Raw genomic sequence first — 24,928 nt, forward strand, 5'->3', positions numbered from 1 at the left:
TGTGTTTTGTTGTATATCTAAGTGTCAAGCTATCTGATACAAGCTTTCTTTCTCTATTTCTCTTTCTGTTTTAATTTCCTATTTTACCACATTGAGCTTTAAGGTGAATTTATCTTTATTAAGACTTACTTTTGAAAAGTGGGAGAGGTGTTCACTTCTTGATTTACACTTGGCCCTTACTTTGTCACACTTCTGAAGAAGAGTAAGGCATATATTTTAGGTGGAGATAATAGTATGTGCAGAGTGGGAGGGATGGAAACAATAAATGCACTCTATATTTGCATTTTCTAGGTACTTTGTAAAATTTAAAAAAGTCTATTGGTAAAATGGGGTTGAACTGGAGAGGGCTTTGAAGGCCAGGGATTTGAATTTTATTTAATTGGATCTACTATTGGTTCTTGAGTTAAGGAGTCACAGATAATTATAGGATTTGAGAAAGCCATTCCTACAAGCTATATACAGAAGGGGAGACTAGGAATTAGGAAGCAACTACTTGCATGAGTTAAGGGTATGGTTTAGGCTACAGCAATATCAAACCTTAGCATGCATAAGACTCTCCTTGTTAAAAATACATATTTCCTTGGCCTCACCTAAGAGATTCTGATTCAGTAGATCTGGTGTGGGCCGTGGGACTTGGCTTTTTTTAGTGAGTGAAACTTGAGTGACTGTGATGCAGGTGGTCTTCAGACCACACTTTCAGAAATACTGGATGGGTTACAGAAATGGAAAGGGAGGAGCAGATCTTAGAAAAACTATGAAGAAAGATGTATGAAAGACGTCGGATATTTACCGGGAGTGGAGAGAAAACAGTCAGAAGAGACTTACAGTTACAGATTCCTAGAGATTAGATGAGCAGAAGGACTGAACAAAGGGGAACCTGGAAAGGTGTTGTCAAAAGCAGAAATAATAGGTGACTTTGCCATGTGCTCAGGTATCTGTAGACAGTCATGGGGAGATGTCCTTGAGATAACTGAGAATAGGAGACTAGAGAAAGGGTGGTGAGTCAGGGCTGGTAAATGTTGATCCTATTACGTACCAGTAGGCAATAGCTGTATTCACTGAAGTGGAAAGACTAGAGAGATTAGGACCATGGGAAAGGTGGCTGGGAATGGAGAGAGATAAAAAAAAAAAAAGGAAAATCACAGTGTCTATTGTTACTGGTCAAGTGAAAGAAGAGGGTGGACACAGCTGCTTCAGAGGCTGGTTAAGTAGGGACCCTCTACTGGTGTGCTTCTCTACGGCAGAAAAGAATAAAGAACTAATCTGGATGAGCTTACAAGGGATCATCTGAGTTTGCCTTCTTCCAGCCCACCTTCCTCTATACTTGCAAGTGGGATCTGGCCTGATCTAAAAGATTGGTACTTCTCATGCACTTAAAGTGCATGTCAATCATCTGAAGGTCTTGTTCAAATATGCAGATTCTGATTCAGTAGCTCTGGGTGGGGCCTAAGATTCTGCATTTCTAATACAATCTCAAGTCATCTCGTTGCTGTTAGTTTTCAGATTATACTGAGAAACAAGGTGTAAAATCTCTATTGGTGAATGTCCTATATACAGAGGTGGAAAACAACAGGAAGACAGATCAGAGTAAAGCAAGAAGGTGATTTGTCATTTATACGAATTAAATAAAACCCTAAAATAGTTTAGGTCAGTAAACTATTTAGGTCAGTTCTTAATAGAGGGCAATTTTGCCCCCTAGGAGACAGTGGCAATGTCTGAAAACACCTTCAGTCATCACGACTTGGGGTGGGGATCACTACTGACCAGTGAAGAGCAGTGGCCAGGGAAACTCCTAAATATTCTACAGTGCACAGGACAGTCCTACAACAGAGAATTATCTATCCCCAAATGTTAATAATGTCAAAGTTGAAAAAATCTAGTATAGATGAAAGAAATTTCTGTAGAAAGAGCATAGAGTTTGAAGCGTAGGATCTAATACAAGCCCTGACATTTACCAGCTGTGTGACTTTAAGAAAGCCACTTAACTTTGCTGAGTTTGTTTCCATAACTATGAAAAAGTGTTTGCAGGTTGTGGGGCTTATGACTCTGTAGGCCTCTGTAAATAGCAGTCTCCTTTCCTGCATTTGTACCTTAGGGTTCTTGGGCCAAGAAAGAATTAAAACCAACACAGACGTGTAAGGTAGCAGCGGAAAGATTAAGCAGACTAGGCTTCTACACTGAGGGTAGGATGTTCAGAGCAAAGAACAAAAAGATCTACAAATTAGTACTAACCACCAAGTTGCCAATAACCATGACCATCATGAAGACAATGAGGCACATGGCCTGGCCTGCCACCTCCATGCAGTCCCACATGGTCTCGATCCACTCCCCACACAACACTCGAAAGACAATGAGGAAGGAATGAAAAAAGTCATGCATGTGCCAGCGAGGGAGTTCACAGTTCTGGTTGATCTTGCAGACACACTCTTTGTAGCTCTTTCCAAAGAGCTGCATCCCCACCACGGCGAAGATGAAGACAATAATGGCCAGCACCAGGGTCAGGTTGCCCAGGGCACCCACTGAATTTCCAATAATCTTGATCAGCATGTTCAGTGTGGGCCAGGATTTGGCTAATTTGAAGACTCGGAGCTAAGGTGGAAAAAAGCAAACAAAACCCAAATGATACTCCATCCATTTTGTTACCATACGCCTAAAATAAAAACAGATATAATTAGTACGATCAATTTAAATTTATTGAGCACCACTGGGAAATTCCTAGGACTTTCTAATGGTCTTAGACCAAAATGAAAGAAACTGAGGTACGAATAAGGGAAAACTGATTAATTTCATAGTAAGAGAAAGATTAAGAACTAAGAATTATGAATACTGCCTCTAATCCCTGTAGCAGTCTCTGGGTCAAATCTACTTAAAAAAAAAAAAAAAAAAGCCATGCATGAACATATTCTTTTCCTATTGCTTTTCCCTGGACTTCTCAAGGGACATATAATTTGTAGCGAACCAAAATATCAGTGTGGTAAGGACAGTGACAATAAATCACCCATCTCTTTAAAAAAGATGATATTAATTCAGAGAACAGAACTTTTAGTATCTGTCAATTATGAAATTTTTATATTTTATATTCATTCAGATGAACAATTACAAGATCTTGGCTAAAAGCCTTAGAATGATAATGCACAAAGCCCATAAATAAAATAATAATGAGATTATCATCAGATGTCATAAGTTAACGAACGGATAATGTTAATAGTAATTCTGGTGGAAGCAACAGCACTGATTTGAACATTTTTTTTCTTTTTGAAAACTTGAAAGTTCAAGATTTACCAGGTGCTGCTCTATGTGTATATCTGAATCACTCATATTTTTTCTCTTTCTGACTGGTTTTTAATTTATTAAGAATATTAGGGCTAAGGCTTCTACCCCTTAATCTTTCTGCTCATTTTCTAGATAATAAGAACTGTTCTTGAAGTCCACTGTGGGCTGGATCCTAACCAAAGATTAGTAAGTAGAGGTTCTAGAAACTTGGTAGATGTTAAATTTGTGACTTGGACTGAATGAGATCTCTATTTTATAAATAGTTTTACTCTATTCCAATTCTTTTTCTTAGATATGTTGAATATACCCATGAAAAAAACCTTAACTTCTTTCAGTTATAAGTGCTTAAGTACTTCCCCAATAGGGAGAGAAATGCCTAAGCCAGTTCAGATGCTTTGAGTGGGATATCCCCAAGGTCACTCAGCTTCTCAAAGGACTTATCAGCACATCACTTATGCCTATGTTTATGGGAAGCAATTGTGAGGATATCATTAACTATTCTTTCAGTCATTTAAATAATTTACACATTAACAAATTCAAATCTGTTAATTAAAAAATCCTTCTTAACTAATGATATGGAAAACTAAACCAATGTTTAACAACTAGTTTCAATATAATTTAAAAGAAAAGATGATCTTATTCTCATTTTCTGGGAGGAGCACCACAATAGAAGAAATGAGGAGAGCATCTTGAATAAGGAGAAATTCTTGCCATTTCAAGGAGATATTCAGATAAAGAAATAGGTTTACTAGAAAATCCAAATCAGGTCTAAAAATAGTCCTTGGGAATCCTTTTTCATCTTTTAGATTAACATTATTTTCTGAGGAACTTCCTAAAACTGATGTCTGTCTATTGATTTTTAAAAACTTCTACATTAGGTATTTAGCAGGAAAGTTTTCAAGAATTTACTAGCTAAGCCAAAAAGTAGACAACTGGAATTGGGAATAAAATATAGCTAAGGATTTTTAAAAATCACCAAATTAACTTATTCAGAACTCTTTCTAGTAGCTGAAAGATAGGAATATAAAAAGAAATTGGAGAAATATTAAATACCAATCGGAAAGATCGCAGCACCGAAAGCCCCTCCACATTTGCTAGACTCAGCTCCATTAAACTGAGGGAGACAATAAATCCGTCAAAAATGTTCCAACCTTCTTGGAAATAATAGTAGGGATCCATGGCTATGAGCTTCAGGAACATTTCTGCTGTGAAAATTCCAGTGAAAACCTAAATAGGGGAATACAGGGTTTAAGAAAAAGAAATAATAGAAGAAAGATGCTTTTATTATTATCTTTGAATATGACATGTCAAAGAAGCCTTAAGAACCAGCCTTGTTTATTTTCTGCATTTGAGGACATCAGTACCTGGATGTCCCATAACCACTCTACATGATGCAGAAAAGTCTTATGATCCCAACTTTGTTGCCAGAACCACCCAAATCACACTGTCCAAGAGTACAGTTAAAAAATTATTCTAAGCAATGTTAATACAAAACAGGTGACTCCTAAAGGGTCAGCAGTCATTTGAATGTGTATACTTGGGATGTTTGCCTAAAAAAGATCATTTGTATTATAACTATATTAGAAAAATACAGCATTATCCTGATTTGATATATCTCTTATTAAACTTAAACAAACTTATTTTAAATCATTAAAGCAAAAGAACATTGCTAAAAATACGCAAAATACAGGAAAAAACATCCATAGTCTTACCACTTTGCATAGAACTATCATTTTTATATACTCCCTGTTTTTTTCAGATGCATATACATTTTGACGAAGTTGTAAAGTCACAGAATACATAGTCTTGGGTCTTATTTTTCACTTATGACTTTATCCATGTTGCTATACGATTCTAGTTATCACTTGTACGGCTTGTATAAAATTCCGCTGGGCAACATATCCTCAGAGAAATTTCTTATTGTTGGAGACTTTGGTGCTTTCCTTTGAATTTTTTCAATATGATAATCAATGAAGTAATAATTGTTTTTGATCTGGAGCTTATAGAGTATAAAAATGACTCTTCCCTCCATTACCTGTTTCCCACTTTTCTGCCTGACAGAGCACCTTCTGTTTCCTAATGCCTTCTGTATCCTGCAGGCTTAGTATTATAATGAGTAGTGGGAAAGTAAAATCCCAAGAACGCAGGTTTTGACAAGACCAATTACCTCATTCTAAGCTAACCACATTGCATCAGACTCTTACTGAATATTATGTTTTTAGAGGAGAGAACTTTATACACAATATATTTAAAACTCAAATTAGTACTTGTAACCACCTAGTTACCAAATTTACACATAAAGTAATTTAAGAAAACCTCTGAAGATATGGTCGAAGGAAAAAATTAAGAAGAGTGAAAAGTATTTAGATTACAGACACTGTTTGGAAATATATTGAATTAATGTATAGAAATAACAAAACAGAAGGACTTGAGAGAAATACATCAAAATGGATAAGTGGGCTAGAAGTTTTTGGTGTCCATATACTTTTCTGTGGTTCCCCATTGTTCTAAGCTGAAGATGAATTATTTTAAAACACAAACAAAATATTCCCTGAAGAGATCCAGTTAAGCAAAATCAAAGTTCACAGCGTAAGCTAAGCATCCACAGATAAAACATCCTGCTAAGTGAGGTCAGGGAAAGTAGGGACAGCTAATCAAGTCCTGACATACATTTTGCCCTTAGTGTACACCCATCAAAGGCTTCTCTACATAGCAATGTTAGACTGCTTAATGCACATCAAGTAGAAACTGAATTCGCTGTCCCATTGGTTCCTGGGGAACACATGGAAAATGCTCAGTACTAAGCACTGGCTGACTGACTATGGAATATTTACATGGTGGGTACTCTGGTACCAAAGAGAAAATCAGCAATGGCATAGTTACATGTTGCTGCCTTTCAATGGGATGAATGGCCCCTAGTCACCTGGTAGGAATGCCTGCAACAGAGGTCAGCAACCATGTTGCTTCAACACCCAGTGTGCTGCCATCATTTGGGGTTTGGATGACGATAAATTTGTAACTATTGGTTGTATGAAGAAATAACTTTCTTAAAAATGGAGAAGAGTAGATTTATGGTTTTCCCTATGATACCATTCTTATTTCTTCTGAGGAGAAGAAAAAAAAATTATAAGCAGTGTATCAACAACTGTATATAAATGCTGCTCTTGCGAATGTTATCAAATATTCGCCTAGAAACTTAGGTTTTCAAAGTGTATTTGATGATCCCTGGGGTCCATAAGACCCTTTCAAATGTCATGAGGTCCTCCCTTTTCCAACTACATACTTGTATGGCCAGGTTTCCTTCCTATGCTTCAGCCAAAATATTATATCACAATGGACTGAATACAGAAGCAGATAATAGAATCTAGTTATCTTTTATTAAACCATGAAAGAGATTTGTGAAAATGTCATACAATGCCATTTTTTCTTAGAAAACAGTTTTCCCCATAAAATGTTATTTACATACATGTGTAATTGGTATATTGCTGTGCTTTTTAAATAAGTAAATATTTAAGACTTTTCTTGATTTAAATTTCAATTAAAGTAAATATCAATAGCTATCAATAGACATAACTCTCATAAACAAAAGCTCTTTAGCTCTTTTAAGAATTAAAAGGAGTCGTAAGACCAAAAAACAATTGAGAACTGCAGTTCTAAAAGAATTCACAGTTGACATATCTTTCTAATTTGAACCAGCCCCTGGGCACAAGCCTGACAACTTGTAATGCCAAGTCATTAAGTAAGGCTTACAATTTCCAAGGTTGGGATATTTCTTCTGGGGGTCATTCTGGGATTTGGAAAGGGTCAGGGAGAAGTGGCACATGTCCTTCTGCCATAAGTGCATCTGTGGACAAACTTTAGGCTAATTTGAAAGTGACTAGGATTTGCATGTTCTTGTCTACTCTCAAAGGGTGCTAATCAGCTCCTGCTCCATTGTGGATCTTCCCCCAAAATTAATGAAATTCAATATGATAAAAGCTCTATGTGTACCACAATGGACATACGAAAAAAGCAATATATGACCATGAAAAATAACAGCTTCTTAAGAACTCAGTCACCAGAAGACAGGGTGACCAACTCATTCTGGTTTGCCTGAGACTTTCCTGGTCTTAACACCGAAGGTACTGCATGCTGGGTCTCTAATTAGGGTGATTAGATTGTACTGGTTTGTCTAGAAGTGTCCCACTTTTAAAACGGAAAGGTCCATATCCCAGGAGTCACCTCAGATCTGTGCAAACAGGAATGGTTGACTACCCAACCAGGAAGAGAAACAAAACTGAAAATACCAAGTGATAAATATTTAGAAAAGGGGTATACATAAGGGGCTACAAGAATACAGGTGAAAGAAACATTAAAATATAAAAAGAATTCCTTTTGGTTGAAAATCTATTTAAGCTATAGTTAAGAAATGATAACATTCATGTGTACTTGGTGAAGAAGGAAAACTACTTTCTCTTTTTCCTCTTTTTTTGCTTGGAATCTCAGAAATTAAACTTACATATCAGGTTGAGCCTTGGCCCTTCTTTCCATATCCCCAACTTCCAAATGATTCAGTCCTAAAGCCTTTGGTGGGCATTCACACACAGGGAGGCCTGGTGCTAGGTGCAGGAGCCTAAGCAGGACATTTGTGTAGGGGAGCAGCCCAGTGTGGGTGGGTGTCTACTTTGGGAGACAGTCCAATATGCGCTGTCAGAGTCTAAGCAGGATGGAGAGAGCTTCAGTGTGGGAGAAGCCTGGTGTGGGGCGAGGAGGGGTCCACGTAGGTGGAAGGCCCATCGTGAGGTGTTTGAGTCCAAGCGGAGTAAGGGGACAGGGATGTGTGGGGTGGCTTGGCCTCGGGTGTCAAAGCCTGAGAAGTAGAAGAAAGGGGTTCACCTGGAGGACACTGGTGTGGGGCCCAGCATGGGGAGTCAGAGCCTGAACAGGGTGTGGAGGACATCCACATTGTAAGAGATAACAGTGGCTCTTTGATCAAATAAGTAAACATACTAAAGATAGTGGCAACCAGGTTCCTTTTTGTTGGAAAAAGAGTGACAAATAAAGAAAGGAGAAAACTAGAAGAATCCTGCAGTGCTGGATTAGAATTGGAAGTGACAGCATGAACTCATGGTTTTCAGTAGATATAAGTAGCTTCATATAAACAGCCAGCCCTGTACTAAGAGGGCCGAGGTATGCACATTGCTCTGACAGAACCTCACTTCTAAATATCATTTTTCAGGAGGTGAACACACAGTGTAAAAATATAGGAACCTTACTACTGATAACGTGCGTAGCTGAAACTTATTGGATTTTGTTAACCAATGTCACCATAAAAAAAAATAAATTTAAAAAAATAAAAAATAAATATAATTTTTCACTAAGACAACCAGGGCTCTTTGAGAAATGGCTAATTCCAGGCCTGAGGCAGGACAAATCTAAAATTATCTCGGGATATCTTGTGATACCAGAAAACAAGGAAGTAATGAGGATATGATGAAAACATAGAGAAGCCAGCCAGAAGGGACTCTCACTGGTCCAAAGTAGAATGGTTTAAACATCGAAGTAAATGATAACAATGGAATATAACCCATTGGATAAAATTGAAAACCATGCATCTATACTGATATAAGTAAAGGAATGAATCAAAAGTTTAATGAAGAAAAGGAAATTCAGATAGTTTTAAAAGGGTCTTTGTCACAAATATTAATTATAAATGAAAAAAACAAAGAGTAACTTTATAAGAGAGAAGCCTTGCAGATATCTCCTTAATCAAGTAATCAACATTACCAGTAATGGGACAAATGGAAATTGCGTGCCACCTGGTAGATGTGATGAGAAGATGACAGCCTCACTTGTGTGATGTCCTGCCAAATGTATAACTTGATTTTCTAATCATGAGGAAGCATCAGACAAATCCAAACTGAGGGAGATTTCTGCAAAATAACTAGCCTGTAGTTTTTAAAAGTATCAAGATCATGAGTCAAAGAAAGACTGAGGAACTCCCCCAGGCTGAAGAAGATTAAAGAGCTATGACAAATAAAAGCAGTGGGTACGAATATGTGCAATGAGTAACTCAGACTGAGTCTTTTTGTTATCAAGGAAATTACTGGGATTACTGGCAAAACTTGAAGAAGCCTGAGAATTAGGTGGCTGTAGTGTATCCATGTTAATTTCCTGACTTTGACAGTTATATCAAAGTTCTGTGGGAGAATGCACTTGTTCAGAAAACGCACAAACTAAAGTGTTGGGGGGGGGGGCAATAGGCTGTGTTGGCAACTTCTCAAAAAAAAAAAAGTTTTTTATACTGTATTTAAAACTTCTTGGTAAGATTGGGATTATTTAAAAAAAAAACGAACCCACCTTATAAACCCACTGCTGTGTTCAATATCTTGCAAAAAAAGAATTACGACTAAATAATACAAAAGTTGTATAAGTCATATAGCTTCCCTAGGCTTCGACTTCCTCTATAAAACATGGTGGATAGATTGAATTATCTTTAAGCTTCCTCCTATTATTAGATTTTTCTTAAAATTATCTTGGGATATCTTATGAGGAGGGCAGAAGAGGCAGAGACCATCGACTTACCGAAGACTGTTCTCATCCTACCTTAGAGACATCTACTTGCGCAGCTACAAAAACAACTTAATCATTGTCCTGGCTGTAGGAAAAGACTCATATTCCAACCATAGGACAAGGTTGTACTCACAAGGTAGTCAAATCTCACTTTTTTCCATCTTCTTTTTCTCAGGTTCTATCAAAGACTATCCAAATCTCCAAGCCTTTGAAAATTCTCATACTGAATTACAGTAATACAGTTACTAAAATTTATAGAGTACTTTTCAGTATTCTAAAAACTTCTGTATAAGTTCTCATTTTATCCTCTCAACCACTGATGGCATGGTGTTATCCTCATTTTATAGATCTAAGACATTTCTGGACAGAAATCAATGGCTTATTTAGGGTTAAACTATATCAAATAGGAACCAAAATCCAAATCTTCCGACTTCTGTGTTCTTTATGCTCAACTTGTGTTGACTGCAGAAGAGTCTATCTTTGAGCTTTTGTTAGTGCTCAAAAAACATTTATGATCCTAGTTTTCCTACGGTCCAGTATATATCCAACTGCCTTATTTGGCATCTTTGCCCAGTGAACATACATTTTATCTTGAATATATCCAAAACAAAACTCTTGATTTTAAATTTCAAACCTGTTCTTTCCTCAGTCACCCCCATTTCCCCCTCAGTTACTAATCCTCTAAATCTAGGCACCATTCTTCAATTCTTTCCTTTCGCTGTTACATCCAATCTACCAGCTGGTCCAAAGTATCCTGCACCATTCGCTACTTTCCACCCTGGTTGCTAATTGTATGTTTACTTTCCCCTTGAAAACTGCCCCAGAGTGCTTTCTCATTTTAGAACTTGATCCTTGTAGGGTTGTCTCATAAAGTCCCTGAACATTAGCTGCTGACCTCCCCTCTCCCATCACTGATGGTTTTGAGCAAAGTCTTTTGAATGCTCACAACTCTAATCCAGGCGTGACACTACATCTCTGTAGATTTTTAAGAAAGGAAAAATAACATTATTTGCTGGCCTGGCCTGAGGGTAATTCTGCTGGTAGTAAGTGAAAAGGCCTCTCAAAATTGCTTAGAAATTGAGAACTAATGCTATAAAAAACAAGTAACAGACAGTAAAGACTTTGAGAAAAAGAAGATGCTTCAGGGAAAACACCATCACCACCACCATCATCAACAAAACTGATCATCGTATTTCTCAATATTTAACCCTTGGCTAATAAAAATGAAGTTTATATCTACATGATCTATTATTGATTGGCTCAAATTGTTGCTTGACTGACAAGCCCATGGGTCAGCCAGACACCCTGTAAGCCCACCCTTAGGTACCTTTCAGAGTTAGGAGATCTCCTGGATAGCCTGTGTCCTGTCTCAAGACTCTGGGTATAGCATTATCAAGAAGGTTTACAGCACAGCAGTAAGCTTGAAGTGTCACTAACCCAGACATGAAGATTGGAAAGTCTATAGAATCACCGTGGATGTGTGCCAGGGAACACAATAGCCTATAAGGACTGGCCAGATAGAGGATCCCTTTTGCCACATTTTTCAGAATCAGAACTCAAAATGATGTTATAATACATTAATAGTGTATTAGGACTTAGGGTAGAAACTGTTTGTGTGTGTGTGTGTGTGTGTGTGTGTGTGTGTGTAGGGGGAAGAGGTAGAAGTAGAGAGGGAAAAAAAAAAAAAAACAAACATTAGGCAGAGATTATGCTCAAATTAAATGGTAACAACTAGATCTGACATGACTATGGTGCAACTCCCAAGGAATAATGAGGCCCAGATGACCTAGAGGATTCTTGCCAACTAATTCTTTGCTATCTCTCAAAATTTAAACAACTCCTGATTTTTGTACTTAAGAAGTAAAACAGATAATCTCCAAATCACAACTACTTGACTTCAAAACACATGGTGTAACCTATTTTTTAAAAAGTATGTATTTATCTTCTAAATAATATCATAAATTAAATATATGACTTAAGCTAAAATTAAAATAAATTTGGCACAGATCAACTAATGTTGGAAACTGGATGACAGCCCAGAAGTTGGACTGAAGAGGGAAAACAGACTCTAATTAAAAATTTCCCACAGACAGTCCCCACATAGATAATTAATATGACAGTGCAGGCAAATTTATAGTTACATTTAATGCACTAAAAGAGCTCCCCTATTTTGTGGTGGTTGTCACTGAAGGTGAAAGGGGAAATGATTTGCTGGAGTGATGCAGGAATCAATGTGAGAAACAGAACAAGAAAAAAAATCCCAAAAGTCCTTGGCTCAGGTTGCTGAAACGAACCCACTGTACCATGCCTCCCATTCTGTCACCATGGTTGGTTTTCTGCCAATAGCTCCTAAATGACGTCTTCTAACTTCTGCAGAAAGAGGAAACAGCCAAGGGATCACAACAGTGAGCAGAAGCGGCTGGGGCCACAGCATATGTGGAGGCATTTGTCTTCCAATTAACTACTACTTTCTTTTCAAATAACTCCAGCTTTCAGGATTAGAAAAAGATGACCTACCGGCAAAATATGTTCAGATCACAAAATAAGAGTCAGTGCTCTATCTTACCAGATTTCCTACGGACAAGACATGTTCAAATTGTGGCGTCATAGGATGGTGCTCCATTGCCATAAACAGTGTATTTAGAACAATGCAGATGGTGATGGCCAAGTCCACAAAAGGGTCCATAACAATCAAGTTCACAATCTCTTTTAGTTTTATCCAGTAGGGGTGACACTCCCAGATGAGGAAAGTATTGGCAAATTTATACCAGCATGGCGGGCACTTTCTCTGAGATTCTTCCAGCTCTGTAGTGAGTAAAGAACAAAGGTGGCCCCTCAATCAAAATAAGAAAAGAAAGGGGACAGCTACAAATTCTCACTGGGGCATTATCACATGAGAACAAAAGAGATGGCTTGAGTGTCGACTTTCCTGAGTGTTTCCCTGTTACCCTTCTCTCAAAGGGAGAGAGGAGGCATGATCAGTACCAAGTCAATTCCTTGTCAATAATGATCTAGTTGTAAACAAAAGTCAATCCATCCATTCTGGGAGCATAGCACACTGGTTAGAAGCTTAGCCTCTGGAGTCTCACTCTCAAGTTCAATTGGCTTCAACACTCACATGTTGTATGATCTCAGGCAAGGTACTGACTCTTCCATGCCTCAGTTGCCTCCTCTGAAATGGCACTTACATCATAAGTTATAGAACTAAATAAGTCTTATAATCTTCATTCATTCATTAAGGATTAAATGAGTTGATGTGTGTAAAGCAGACGGCACAGTGCCTGGCACAAGGTAAAGTCCTCAATAAATGGTATTATATTATACATTGTATCATTAACATATTATCAGAGAAGCAGACTCTGATAATCAAAAGCATAGACACTGAAGCCAGACACACCTTGGAGCAAATACCCAGACATTTGCTAACTATGGGACCTTGATCAAGTGATTTCAATTTGCTGAGAGTATTAAATGAGCTAATATATATATAGTGCCTCAGAACCCCTTAGCATATAGTAAGTGTTACAGAAATATTTGCTACTATTATTATTATCATCTATACAGCAGAATCAGTATCGTCAACAAAGCCACCATGTGGAATGTATCTCTTATGTTTCCAAAGAAGTATAAGTCAATGAGTTTATAATTCCCAATTCAGTTAGGAATGTAAGTCACATTCCTTTCTCCTTTTCTCATTTTCTTCCTCTTTCTCATCTCTTCTTTCTCTTCCTTTTTCTTTCTCTCTTGCCCTTTTGCCCTTTCCCACTTTCATTCTTCATCTTCTCCCTTTCTCCTTCTCTGTCTCTTCCTTCTTTCCTTTTTCTTTCTCTCCTTTTGTGTTCTCCTCTCTATCTCTTTCTGTCCATCTCTCTCTTTTAGAAGCAGACCTGTTAATTTTTTTTCCAAACAAGATCTTGTGTCGGCCCCCATTTGTAAAAGAGATAAACCAGGAATTGCCCTAGTTGAGGCAGGAAGAAGAGTTGAGGGCCCAGTCCAATTTATTTCTTCCTTTCCTGAGGTATTTCCCCAGAATCCTAGGACTCTGAGAAACACAGACTGAAAATCACTGCACTAGATGATCTCTAAGGTCATTTACAAAGCAAAGACTAAACAAGATAATTAGACATTTAAGGCAGAGAACCGTTTATCTGGCAGCTACAACCATTTAGGCATGTGGCCCTAGGTAAAAAAGCTCTCCTCAAATTGAGTATGAAATATAATAGCTAGGATTACAGAAGTCCACAGACCTTATCTAGAAGGATGTTCTTTAAGAGGTGTTAACTTTGCAAACCTGTAAGCATAATAATCCTTAAAGGTAAGGTACTGGTTCTACAGGGTTGGCTATAACTGTATCCCACTTCTACCAATTCTGCTGCCAAAACCAAATCAGTCATCAGGGAATAAAAGAATTTCCCAACATTTCACCAAGAACAAGATGGGTGCCTTCAATTAGTCTCCTTCCCTTTTCCAACCAGTTGGATGGTGCCCATGGCGATGGCTTTATTTTAGATGGGGTGCTTTGGCTGGGTTTCTGATTGGCTCCTTGGTTGCTAAGAAAATGGTTGCCTTGGTTTTCAGATTTAAGGGCCACAGTAAGTGCCATGTGGGAGTCTGCGTGGGAAAGGAAGTCTGTGAAGAAAATTTGCTTTGGCTTCTTCCTCATAGAACTCCCTCCCTGCCCAAGGTAAATTTAGTTTTATTCCCCAAAAAAAGAAAATGAAAAGGTTCTCTTATTTCCATAAATTCTTGTAGTACATATTTGGAAATCTGGTTCCGTTCCTTTTTTATCTCCTCCCTTCTCCAAATGTCTGCTGCTCACCAGCACATGGAGGTTGAAGCAGCTACTGTTCACATTTCTGACAGGTGACACAATTGTAATGTTTGATAATGAATTAGGCTCAAAGTATTTGCCAGACAGCAAAGAGGGGTTTCCCTGCCCTATGGGGGCACCAAAAAGATTCCTACAGGGGTACTATAGATCTCTCATCCATCTTTCCTGAGAAGAAAAAGATCCTCAAAATCTCTTCTGTTCCACTCAAAGTAGGATAATGTGAAGACTAAGGAGTTAGAAAAGGTCAATTAAGTGAATAAGGAAGTTATAAAGTAGCTCACAACTTTGCAAACTTACTGGCCCCACATGCCTGGAATGAGGGAAGTATTTGGTCTGGGGGAATGGGTTAATATATGGTGAGTGAGATGTCCAAAGGTTTATGGGGTTTCCCTTACTTGGCTCCTGGACATTTTCAGAGATGGTACTGTAGGACTCAACCTCTGGAATACTGGGAATTGTTTTCAGAGAGGGCTTCACAATTCCACCAAGATGGTGGTGTGGAGGAATTTTCACTCAAAAGGCTAACATTATAATCAGCAATTTGTTCCGCTTCTGTAGATATGCTTGCCTCATAGGCCATGGGGCAGGGTGACCTTGAAATAAACTAAAGACTCATCCTCCCTTTTGCTTGTTCTGTCTAAATAACAAATGTAACTGCCTGGAATCCATAGCAACTCCGGTGCTCTGTAACCACCTGAGGACAAATTAACCAATTGGCCCATGCCAACTAAACCCTATAAAAGCAAGGTTGCCCTGAGCTTGGGGCCCAGATCTTCAGAACGCTAGCTCTTCTGGGACTGCCAGCATAATAAATCTGAGTTCTCCAACTCTCCGAGTGGTGCTTGGTTTCTTGCCAGCCTGATTTTTGCAACATTTCTGCAACAGTGGCATTAGAAGACAATGAGGTTTCTGAAGACAGGGATTTCTTTTAATTCAACTCCAAAATTTTAAGCACCTACAATTTGTTAGGCACAGGGAATACATTTCTGAACAAGAGTCCCTATCCACTCAGAGCTTCAGCAACACCAGGAAGGCAGATACCAGAAAAGTAACTATACTGACACTGATGCTTGTCAGCTAAATACAAGAATGAATAAATAAATTGTGGCAGCAAAAGCTATATCCAGTTACCACTGCAGGGGAGTTTCTGAAACTGTTTGACCTGAGAATCAATAATGCAAAGTACCATCACTGTTTCCTCATTTTCACCAACTCTCTTCCCTTCTCCCACAGTTTTACTGCCCTGTAACTATACAGAGAACTGAAACTATACTACTCTCTGCCTACACCCCATCTCCAGTCCTCTGAAATATCCCCAAAGTTCATGACTTTGCTGACTATGAATTCTGCTGAACTTATTGGATCCTGGTGAGCATGTTTACAACAGGAAAGGGGTAAGGCGAAGAAGGCAGGACTTTCTCATTATTTATAGTATTCTGGAATTCTCCACTGTGGTTTCTAAATCATTAAGTAGGTAGGAGCCTGCTTCTTTGGTTCTAAATAATAATAATAATTTGAATCTTTGGATTAAAATAATGTCAGAGTCTCTTAACTGTAGTTCTGAGAAGCAAGAACAATTATTCATTCAATGCCGGCTTTTCCTGTTATAGTAATCATTAAATCCAGAGAGACCAGTGGTTAAATAGGAATAGATCTTTCTTAATGGCCTTTAATTCCTTCTCACATTATTTAGCTCCAGCCATTCAGCATTCTTTGCTTACAGCAATTCTGTCTCATCAGTTTTAACAAAGGGAGTCAAATACTAGGAGAGGGAATAGGAGGAATATCTGAGCAGGAAAAGTACAGGCAATGTGAACGTTAGGGGTTAGAAAAAGGCAAAAAGAACTGGGATGGCTTCCTACTCAGGAACACAACCATAACCATCTCTCTCTGTGAGCTACTTTGCGCACGCGCGCACGTGTGTGTTTAATGTGTGTGCTGGTGGGTGGAAGGTAGAGAATGAGTGTAGCAAGACAGAAAGAGAAAGAGGAGGACAGGGAGAAGAAGAAAGGGAACAGAGAAAGACAGTGTGTCCAATGGTTTATAACCAACTCAGTAGAGGGATGAAAGCACTAGTCCTCCAGAAAGGAATCCTACAGCACTAACACTCCCCACCACTCCAAGCATAGCAAAATTCCATGCAACAAACATTCTTTGAGCACCTACTTTTGCCAGGCCCTGTGCTAGGTTGCATTGCACTGACAGTTATCCTGTTCTGATATCTTTCGCCAATAATAAAATATGCCTGTTGAAGGTTGTTAGTTTTCTTTCTCAATTGTCATAAATACTCAGAGAAATTTTGTCTTGGTCTCCAACTGAAGAATAAAATTAACCTAAGTTCTTAAACTAACAACTTCCAAGTGTTTCTTATCTTGGAATTCTTATGATCTGCAGTTATTTACCTGCAATCTCAAAGTATAAACTTAAAAGATGTTCTATCAGACAAGGCCCTTAATGCGACTGTAGAAAACAGGAATAACTAAAGTTGTCCAAATGGCTGAAAGCAGTTAGTTCAATATTCTTTTTACTTGATATATTTTCCAGATTAGTCTAGGTAAAATGTAACTCTCTGACTATATGTGCAATGTAAACACTCTAAGGGAGTTCTTTTCTAGGGATTCTTCCTTCACCACAGATGCCCCTACCCAACTGTACCCCCCACCACACACACACAGAGCAGAGGTTGTGTTGTGTTTAAATAACTCAAAAAATAACACAAGGATAATTTTGAATCTCCTTATCTTAGGGATTCTGCTTATTGTTAGGCTAGCCTGGATGTCTGAACTCTGATGAATAGACATTTGAGACTTCAAGAATAGTCTGGATCTGAATGAATAAAGAAGTTGAGGTACATATATACAATTGAATATTACTTGGCTATAAAAAAAGAATGAAATATTACCATTTGAAACGACATGAATGGACCCTGACGGAATTATGCTAAGTGAAACAAGTCAGACAAAGAAAGAAAAATACCATATGAATTCGCTTATATGTAGAATCTAAAAAAAACAAAATAAATGAACAAACAAAACAGAAACAAATTCACAGACACAAGAAAAAATTGATAGTCACTTGATTGGGAGAGAGGTAGGGGGTCCTGGGCAAAAAAGATGAAATAATCGAGAAATACAAATTGCCAGTTATAAAATAGACACAGGGAAGTAAAGTAAAAGAATATAGTCAATAATACTGTAATAACCACATATGGTGGCAGGTGGGTATCAAACTTACTGGGGTGATCACTTCTTAAGTTATATAAATGTTTAATTACTGTGTTGTACTCCTAAAACTAATATAATATAGTATGTCAAATATAATTGAGAAAAAAAAAAAGAATAGTTTGGATCTATAATGGGACAACTCAGCTAAATTAACATGAACCAAGTGAAGAAGATTTATGCAAAATCAATGAGAATCTTGTGAGAAAAAGCTCATCACTGAATCTCCAAAGAAAGCCTGGAATAAAGACCACGACTGGACAGAAGGCTGACTGACACCTGCTGGGGAAAATCCTCAGATAATTCCTCAGCATGCTGGGCTGTGTCAGAGGAGCCACCCAATACTGAGTTCAGGCACTGACAGCAACATTACTGTAGACATGCTATGAATCAACAGTGGTTGCTCTTTCCCTGTGGCGCAGAGTGCTGACGCAAGAGGGGTTTCAGCTTACACATCAAATACATTTATGGATATGTGGGGACGTTTGAAGAGAGGGAGAATTAGGTGCCATCAAAATAAACAGTACATTCATCCTTAAGGGAAAACCAATAGGGTTATAAGTAGCTAAAAAGGAAAAAAAGAAAGGTATGTTTTGGGGTAGAGGGCATGATGGGGATTCCATCACTTTATATCTTCACAGTTCTTCAGTCTAGATAGTACCCCATGGGCTCCTCATGATGATGATTACAGAGACTTCTTCAGATTGTTTAGCTCACGTTCCTTCATACGTCCTACCTATCTGTGTACAATGCTGGCAGCAGCTCTGAAGTACTTATTAGATTCTCTTTATGCAGATTTGGGATGCTGACTGCTCTAACCAGGAGACTATACTCCTAAAGCTCAGAGCCAATTTTTGCAAAACTCAGACCGAGGGACAGGGATTATATTTATCATACACACTATGTATTTATATCTCAGCAGCTTGCACTGACATCATAGGGCACATACCTTCTACTAGTGTATTTGTAACAACACTCAGTATACTGTTGATCCTGTCCTTCCGCCCATAGGAGGCCAGTTGGTCCATGGAAACTAAAAGGGATCCAGGGCCTTTCTTCTTAATTTCTACCTCAGTTGTAGCCTGAAAAAAAAAAAAAAAAAAAAAAGCAAATGGGGTGAGTAAAGTCTTATAATCATTAAGGCTGGGCCTTACTAGGTTGATAGCCCAGAGTGTGAGCAAGAACACATGCTCTTCATTACATCTTTTAACTTTGATCCTACAGTCCTATTCACCTCAAGAAGTGGAATGAAACAAGTTGGGTATGGGTCATCCTTAGTTCTACAGATGACAAGCCCAAATCATTTAGGTGTGTACAAATCCACAACGAACCTGAGTCTGGATGGGACCCAAATATCTCATCTGCTCAATTTCAAACAGAGTAGAAAAACCAGGTCCCCTGGGGCAATGCCATTAGAAGCAGAACTTGAGTTTCCCTTTCCTCATTTCATATCCACAGCATTTAACTAGAATTGGACAATATAAGTCAAATTCACCTCTATCTGAAATTTCATTAAGGGCTAAGTTCCTGATCACACTGTGTGTTATAGACACCGTTTCTTCCATGTGTAGGAGCAACATCACTCTAGCACACTGTTGCTTCCATATGCCAAACCTGGGCCTGTTAGCAAGTTGAAGTTCTACCCCAGATCTCCTCCAAGCCATTGTAAAGAAGTATGGTAAGGTTTAGCTATCTAAATTAAATCTATTGTATCATATGTGTTGATCTTGTCCTTTTAAAATTTTATTTTATGAGTTAACCTGCAATGTTCAAATTCCCAACCAAAGAAAAAGGGCAGAAAGTACATCGAATAGCTATACAAGACATTTTTTACATGCTCCATGGGCAATACTGGTATGGTAGATTATAGCAGAGGGTGGCTTAATGCCCCTTGTTTGTGCTCTTGGTGCCAACTTGAATATTCTCCATTAAATGAGGATTAATAAGGTGGCTGGAAACCTAGCTTTCTAGTAACCATGTTGTCCATTTTAACACCTTATTAATGTAGAGTTGGCTGTCCCTTCCATGGTGAAGGTAAGAGGGCAGACAGTCACCATTACTCAAAGGATAGGAAAGAGATCTGTTTGTACAAAGCTAGAAGTATCTGTCTGACCAGTACCAGAATGAGCCTACTTGTTTTGAAAATAAAATAATTATCTCAGGAGAGCTATGTCAGAAAGTCTTTCTGTCTTTATATGTTTAGAATTTAAAAACCAAAAGAAGAAAGTTCCTGGCAGATCATAATCTATCTTACCATGATATTTCATAAAACTTTCGCTGATTCAGACATTTGGTTCGCCTTAAGATTTTATTTGCTTACCAGAGCTACAGAAGAAATAGAAAGAAAAAGAACTATTTCTTTGGGTATTCTTTGCTGCATTGCTATACAAATCTCTGTATATGTAAGAATGACTTGTTAACCATTACCTCAGGTAATGATAAGGTATCGTTCTTTGAGAAGTCACTTTGGGTTACAATTCCCAGTCTGATATTCATGAAATTCCATAAATCAGATAAACTACTACATTTTAGAAATGACAATCACCTAAAAATAAATATAAAAGTCCCCTTCCAATGGACACTCTTATTTCTGGCATTCGTCAACTCTAGATTTTTACTGAGTGGCCCTTCTGAAAATCTACAATACATGGTAGATAATCTTCATATTGCTGACCCTAAGAAACTGTAAGATCCAATGTACTGGTTGATACCTCAAGAAGGGTTGAAACTGCATTTAATGTAGCTTTGATATTAAGTACACCTTACTATTTTCTGGGCTTACTGGATACAATATAAATTGTTCAGGCTTTAATAACATCAACCTTAAAAAAATTAATGAACATTCTGTCTAAAGGACCTAGTCCAATCATTAGATTATCATTTAGTGACACCTGTTCGAAAGCTAAAATAACTTTTAGCTTAGATTTTTAAAACTCCACATAAAAAATTCATTCTCAAACTTACCATTAAGATGAAAAATAATTTATATTTTTCTATGTAAACTGTAGGAGGAATATGTGGAGATGACTTTTATAACATTAAAATTTGTTCCATAATGAGATGTGTTTATAGAATATATCTTAATTTTCGAAAAAGAAATAACTGAAATAACATACCAAAAATGAAAATTTCAAAGCCCATACTTTGGGAAGTTTAGAGGGTAAAAAGAGAAATTCATTATGTTATCTTTTTACACAGGCAAGAGCATTTAGCATAGATCCAAATAACTGGTTCCATAAAAAAGTCTAATATAATAAAGATATCCAGAAAAATTCTCGTATATTTGTAAATTAAAGCAAAATTCTAAAAATTCATTGATGAAATCACACGGGAAATTAGAAAGTACTTTGATGATAATGAAAGGAATATATCAAGACTTATGGGATTCACCTAAAAAAAAATTTTACAGCCTGTAATGGTTATATCAAAAAATAAAAAATATATAAAATCAATGTTCTAAGTTTCCATCTTGAGAAATTTTAAAAAAGATTAAATTAAACCCTAGAAAAGTAAATGAAAAAAAGTAATAAAAATAGGGTGGAGATTAAGGAATTAGTAAATGGACAAATAATATACAAATAAATGAAAATTTTTTTTAAAAAAGAATAATATTGATAATTCCTCTAGCAAAACTGATCAAGAAAATAATGAGAAAACACAAATTATAATTTCAAGGAATATAAAAGGGAACATGACTACAAAACCTACAGACATTTTTAGTATAAAAAGAATATATTGTGAACGACTTTATGTCATTTCATTTTGGATAAAAGGGACAAACTTATTGAAACACACCTTATCAAAACTGGTAGGGAAAAAACCCCCAAAATATCAAAACAGCTCATATTAATTAAATAAATTATAATAAAAAACTTATTACAAAGAGAACTCTAGGCCCAGATGGCTTCACAGATGAATTCTATCGAACATTTGCAGAAGAAATTATACCAGCCTTACAAAAATTCTTTCAGAAAACTGAGGATGAGGGAATATTTCTCAACTTGTTTTATAAAGTTAACTAACCCTGATACTAAACCTGACAAAAACATTACGAGAAGAAAATGAGAGACCAATATCCCTCATGAACAGAGATGTGAAATTCTTAACAAAATATGAGCAAATAGAATCCAGTAATATGAACAATGAATAATACATTATGACCAATAGGGTTTGTCTCAGGAAAGCAGTTAGTTTAACAAGATGATAAAAGTCAATGTCATTTGTCATATTAATAAAGAAGAAAAAACATATGATTATCTCACTGATGCAGAAAAAAAAGCATTCAACAAAATGCAATACATCTACGTAATAAAAATTCTCAGCAAGCCAGTAATAGAATGTAGCAGCTTCAATCTGATAAAGAACTATAAAACCTATAGCCAACATTAGACTTCCCGGTGAAACATTAAAGCTTCTTCCTCTAATACTGGAAACAAGAAAGAATGTTGGCTTTTATCACTTCTATTCAATGTTGTATCTGTAGTCTTAGCTAGTTCAATAAAGCAAGAAAAATAAAGGGCATAAAGATTGCAGTTGCTGTTATTCACAGGAAATATTATCGTACATGTAAAAAACCCTATAGAATTTACAAAAACAAACAAAAAACAAAAAACAGAAACAAAACCCCAAAGCTAATGGAACCAATATATTAATATACCAAGGTCACAAGATGCAAGGTCACTATACAAAAATCAACTGTATTTCTATATTTTAGTAAAAAATACTTGAAAATAAAAAAATTTTAAATTATACCTTCTATAACTATCAAAAAATATAAAATATGAAAGAATAAATCTAATAAAAGATATGCAAGACCCCCACTATAAACTGTACAACTTTGCTGAAACTTGAGAAAACTTAAAAAAGTGAAGATATATGTCATATTCATAGATTAGAAGACTCAATATAATTAAGATTCCCATTCTTCCCAAATTGACCTGTGGTTTCAGTGCAATTGCTATCAAAATTCTAGACTTTTTTAAAAGAAATTGACAAGATGATTCTAAAATATATGAAGATATGCAAAGGATCTAGAATAGGAAAATCTTTTAAAAAAGATCTAGAATAGCAAAAATAATCTCATAAGATTATTTAACAAAATTTAAAAATATCTTTTTTGTTTGGAGGGCTTACCCTGTCTCATTTCAAGACTTATAAAGTTATAATAATTAGGAGAAATGTAGTAGTGGTATAAGTATAGACAAATAGAACAAGAGAAGAGAATAGAATCCAGACACTGACACATGTACTATATCAACTGATTTTTGACCAAGGTGGCAAATCAATTCAACTGAAAAAGAAAAGTCTTTTTAACAAATGGTGCTGAAAAACTGGATATTCATCCAGGTTGACTCCTATCTAGTTTTATACACAAAAATTAATTTGAGCTGAATTGGAGACCTATTTTAAAACCCAGAACTGTAAAGCTTATAAAGAGAAAATACCTTCATGATCTCAAGGGTCAGCAAAGATTTCTTGGACAGATGTAAAAAATCATCATAAAAGGGGAAAAACTGACATATTAGACTTCATTAACATTAAAAATTTATATATTCGATAAAGGACTTGTATCCATAACATAAAAAACAAACAAATCAATAATGAAAAGAATAACTCAGTTAAAAAAGGGGAAAAGATTTGATTAAGAAATTACCAAAAGAAGACAGGCGAAGTCAATAAGCACATGAAAAGATGCTCATCACTAATCATCAAAGAAATGCAAATTAAAAGCATAATAAAATACATTCTATGCTCACTAAAATGCTAAAATCAAAGACTAACCCCACTGAACAATAGATATGGAGCAACTCGAAGTCTAATACATTGTTGATGGGAGTATAAAAAAAAAGATGTAACTATTTTGGAGAGATGTTTGGCAATTTCTTATAAAGTTAAACATACATTTACCATATAACCTTGGACTTTCACTGTGAGGTATTTATCCAATATAAATGGAAACATTTATCTACAAAAAGAGTTGTACAAGAATGCTCTTGGCAAGCTTACACATGCTACTAAAAACTGGAAAACCTGAATATGTATCGATAGGAAAGTGGATCAACAAATTGGGATATATTTATACCATGAAATACTACTCATCAATAACAGGGAATGAACTACTGATACACTGAATGACATGAATTTAACTAAAAAACATCCTGTTGAGTGAAAGAAACCAAATAAAAAAACATGTATTTTGTGAGTTCACAGGAATGAAAGAAAACTAGTCTATGGTGATACAAGTCAGAAATGGCTGCCTGGAAGAGGGAGGGAATTGATTAGAAGGGGTATAAGGTACTTCTAGGAGAATCTTGTGGTAAATGGGTTTAGGGGAAAATCCTCAACTGGTCAGAGAGCTCCTTCTCCGCCTTGGTTTTTACCCATAACTTTGGTAACTCTTGGGTGAGAGTTACCCAACGTACTACTGCTGATTACACAGGGGGATTCTTTTGAAAAAGAATATGAAATGCACACACACACACACACACACACACACACAGCTATATATATATGTGTGTGTGTATATATATGTACAATACAGATACATATATATGTACAAAATGTATCTGTATTGTGAAAATAAATGAAGATCAACTAAATTAAGAAAAGCAAGGGCTATTTATTCTGAGCTTGACATACTGAGAGAGCCACCACCATGTGCCTTTTGGCAGAGACTCAAAAGCAGGTAGAGCAGTAGGAAAGTTTTAGAGTGGAAAGAAAGAAATGCTTCAGCTATGCCCTGATTCGAGGCTACTGGCATGGATAAGCTGGAGGCTGGTTAACTAGAAGTAGAGCATCCTATGTGATTGGTTAGCAGTACATATTTGGCTTTATCTGGTTTGTTGGTCCTATCTTGGAAGCATGGACAAATTATGAAAGTTGTCAGTTAATCAAGCCCTAGCCATTTGGGGCTGATAGTTACAGAATTTACTATTTAGTTTCTTGGATTGTCTCTAGAAATAGCAATTTGGCTTCCTGTAAATTTGACTTACAGCAACTTCCTGAATTGTTTATTGTAGATAAGGGGGTTAGTTTTTTGGGCAGGTTGTGA

The 24,928-nt window shown here is 36.7% G+C and overlaps 1 protein-coding gene across 5 annotated transcripts in view; it reads right to left on the reverse strand.

Annotated features, from left to right (window-relative positions):
* SCN8A (sodium voltage-gated channel alpha subunit 8) overlaps positions 1-24,928 on the reverse strand; it is a 166,685-nt gene that overhangs the window by 30,273 nt on the left and 111,484 nt on the right. For all 5 annotated transcript variants that reach the window (XM_036236494.1, XM_016142642.2, XM_016142648.2 and 2 more), the window contains exons 13-16: positions 18,827-18,959; positions 12,392-12,630; positions 4,327-4,500; positions 2,233-2,589 (exon numbers count right to left, since the gene is read on the reverse strand). In XM_036236494.1, the coding sequence (XP_036092387.1) occupies positions 2,233-2,589; positions 4,327-4,500; positions 12,392-12,630; positions 18,827-18,959 (903 nt within the window). The remainder of the gene's footprint in view (positions 1-2,232; positions 2,590-4,326; positions 4,501-12,391; positions 12,631-18,826; positions 18,960-24,928) is intronic.

This window comes from Rousettus aegyptiacus, unplaced genomic scaffold (genome assembly GCF_014176215.1).
Source record: "Rousettus aegyptiacus isolate mRouAeg1 unplaced genomic scaffold, mRouAeg1.p scaffold_m13_p_2, whole genome shotgun sequence".
Taxonomy (NCBI): domain Eukaryota; kingdom Metazoa; phylum Chordata; class Mammalia; order Chiroptera; family Pteropodidae; genus Rousettus; species Rousettus aegyptiacus.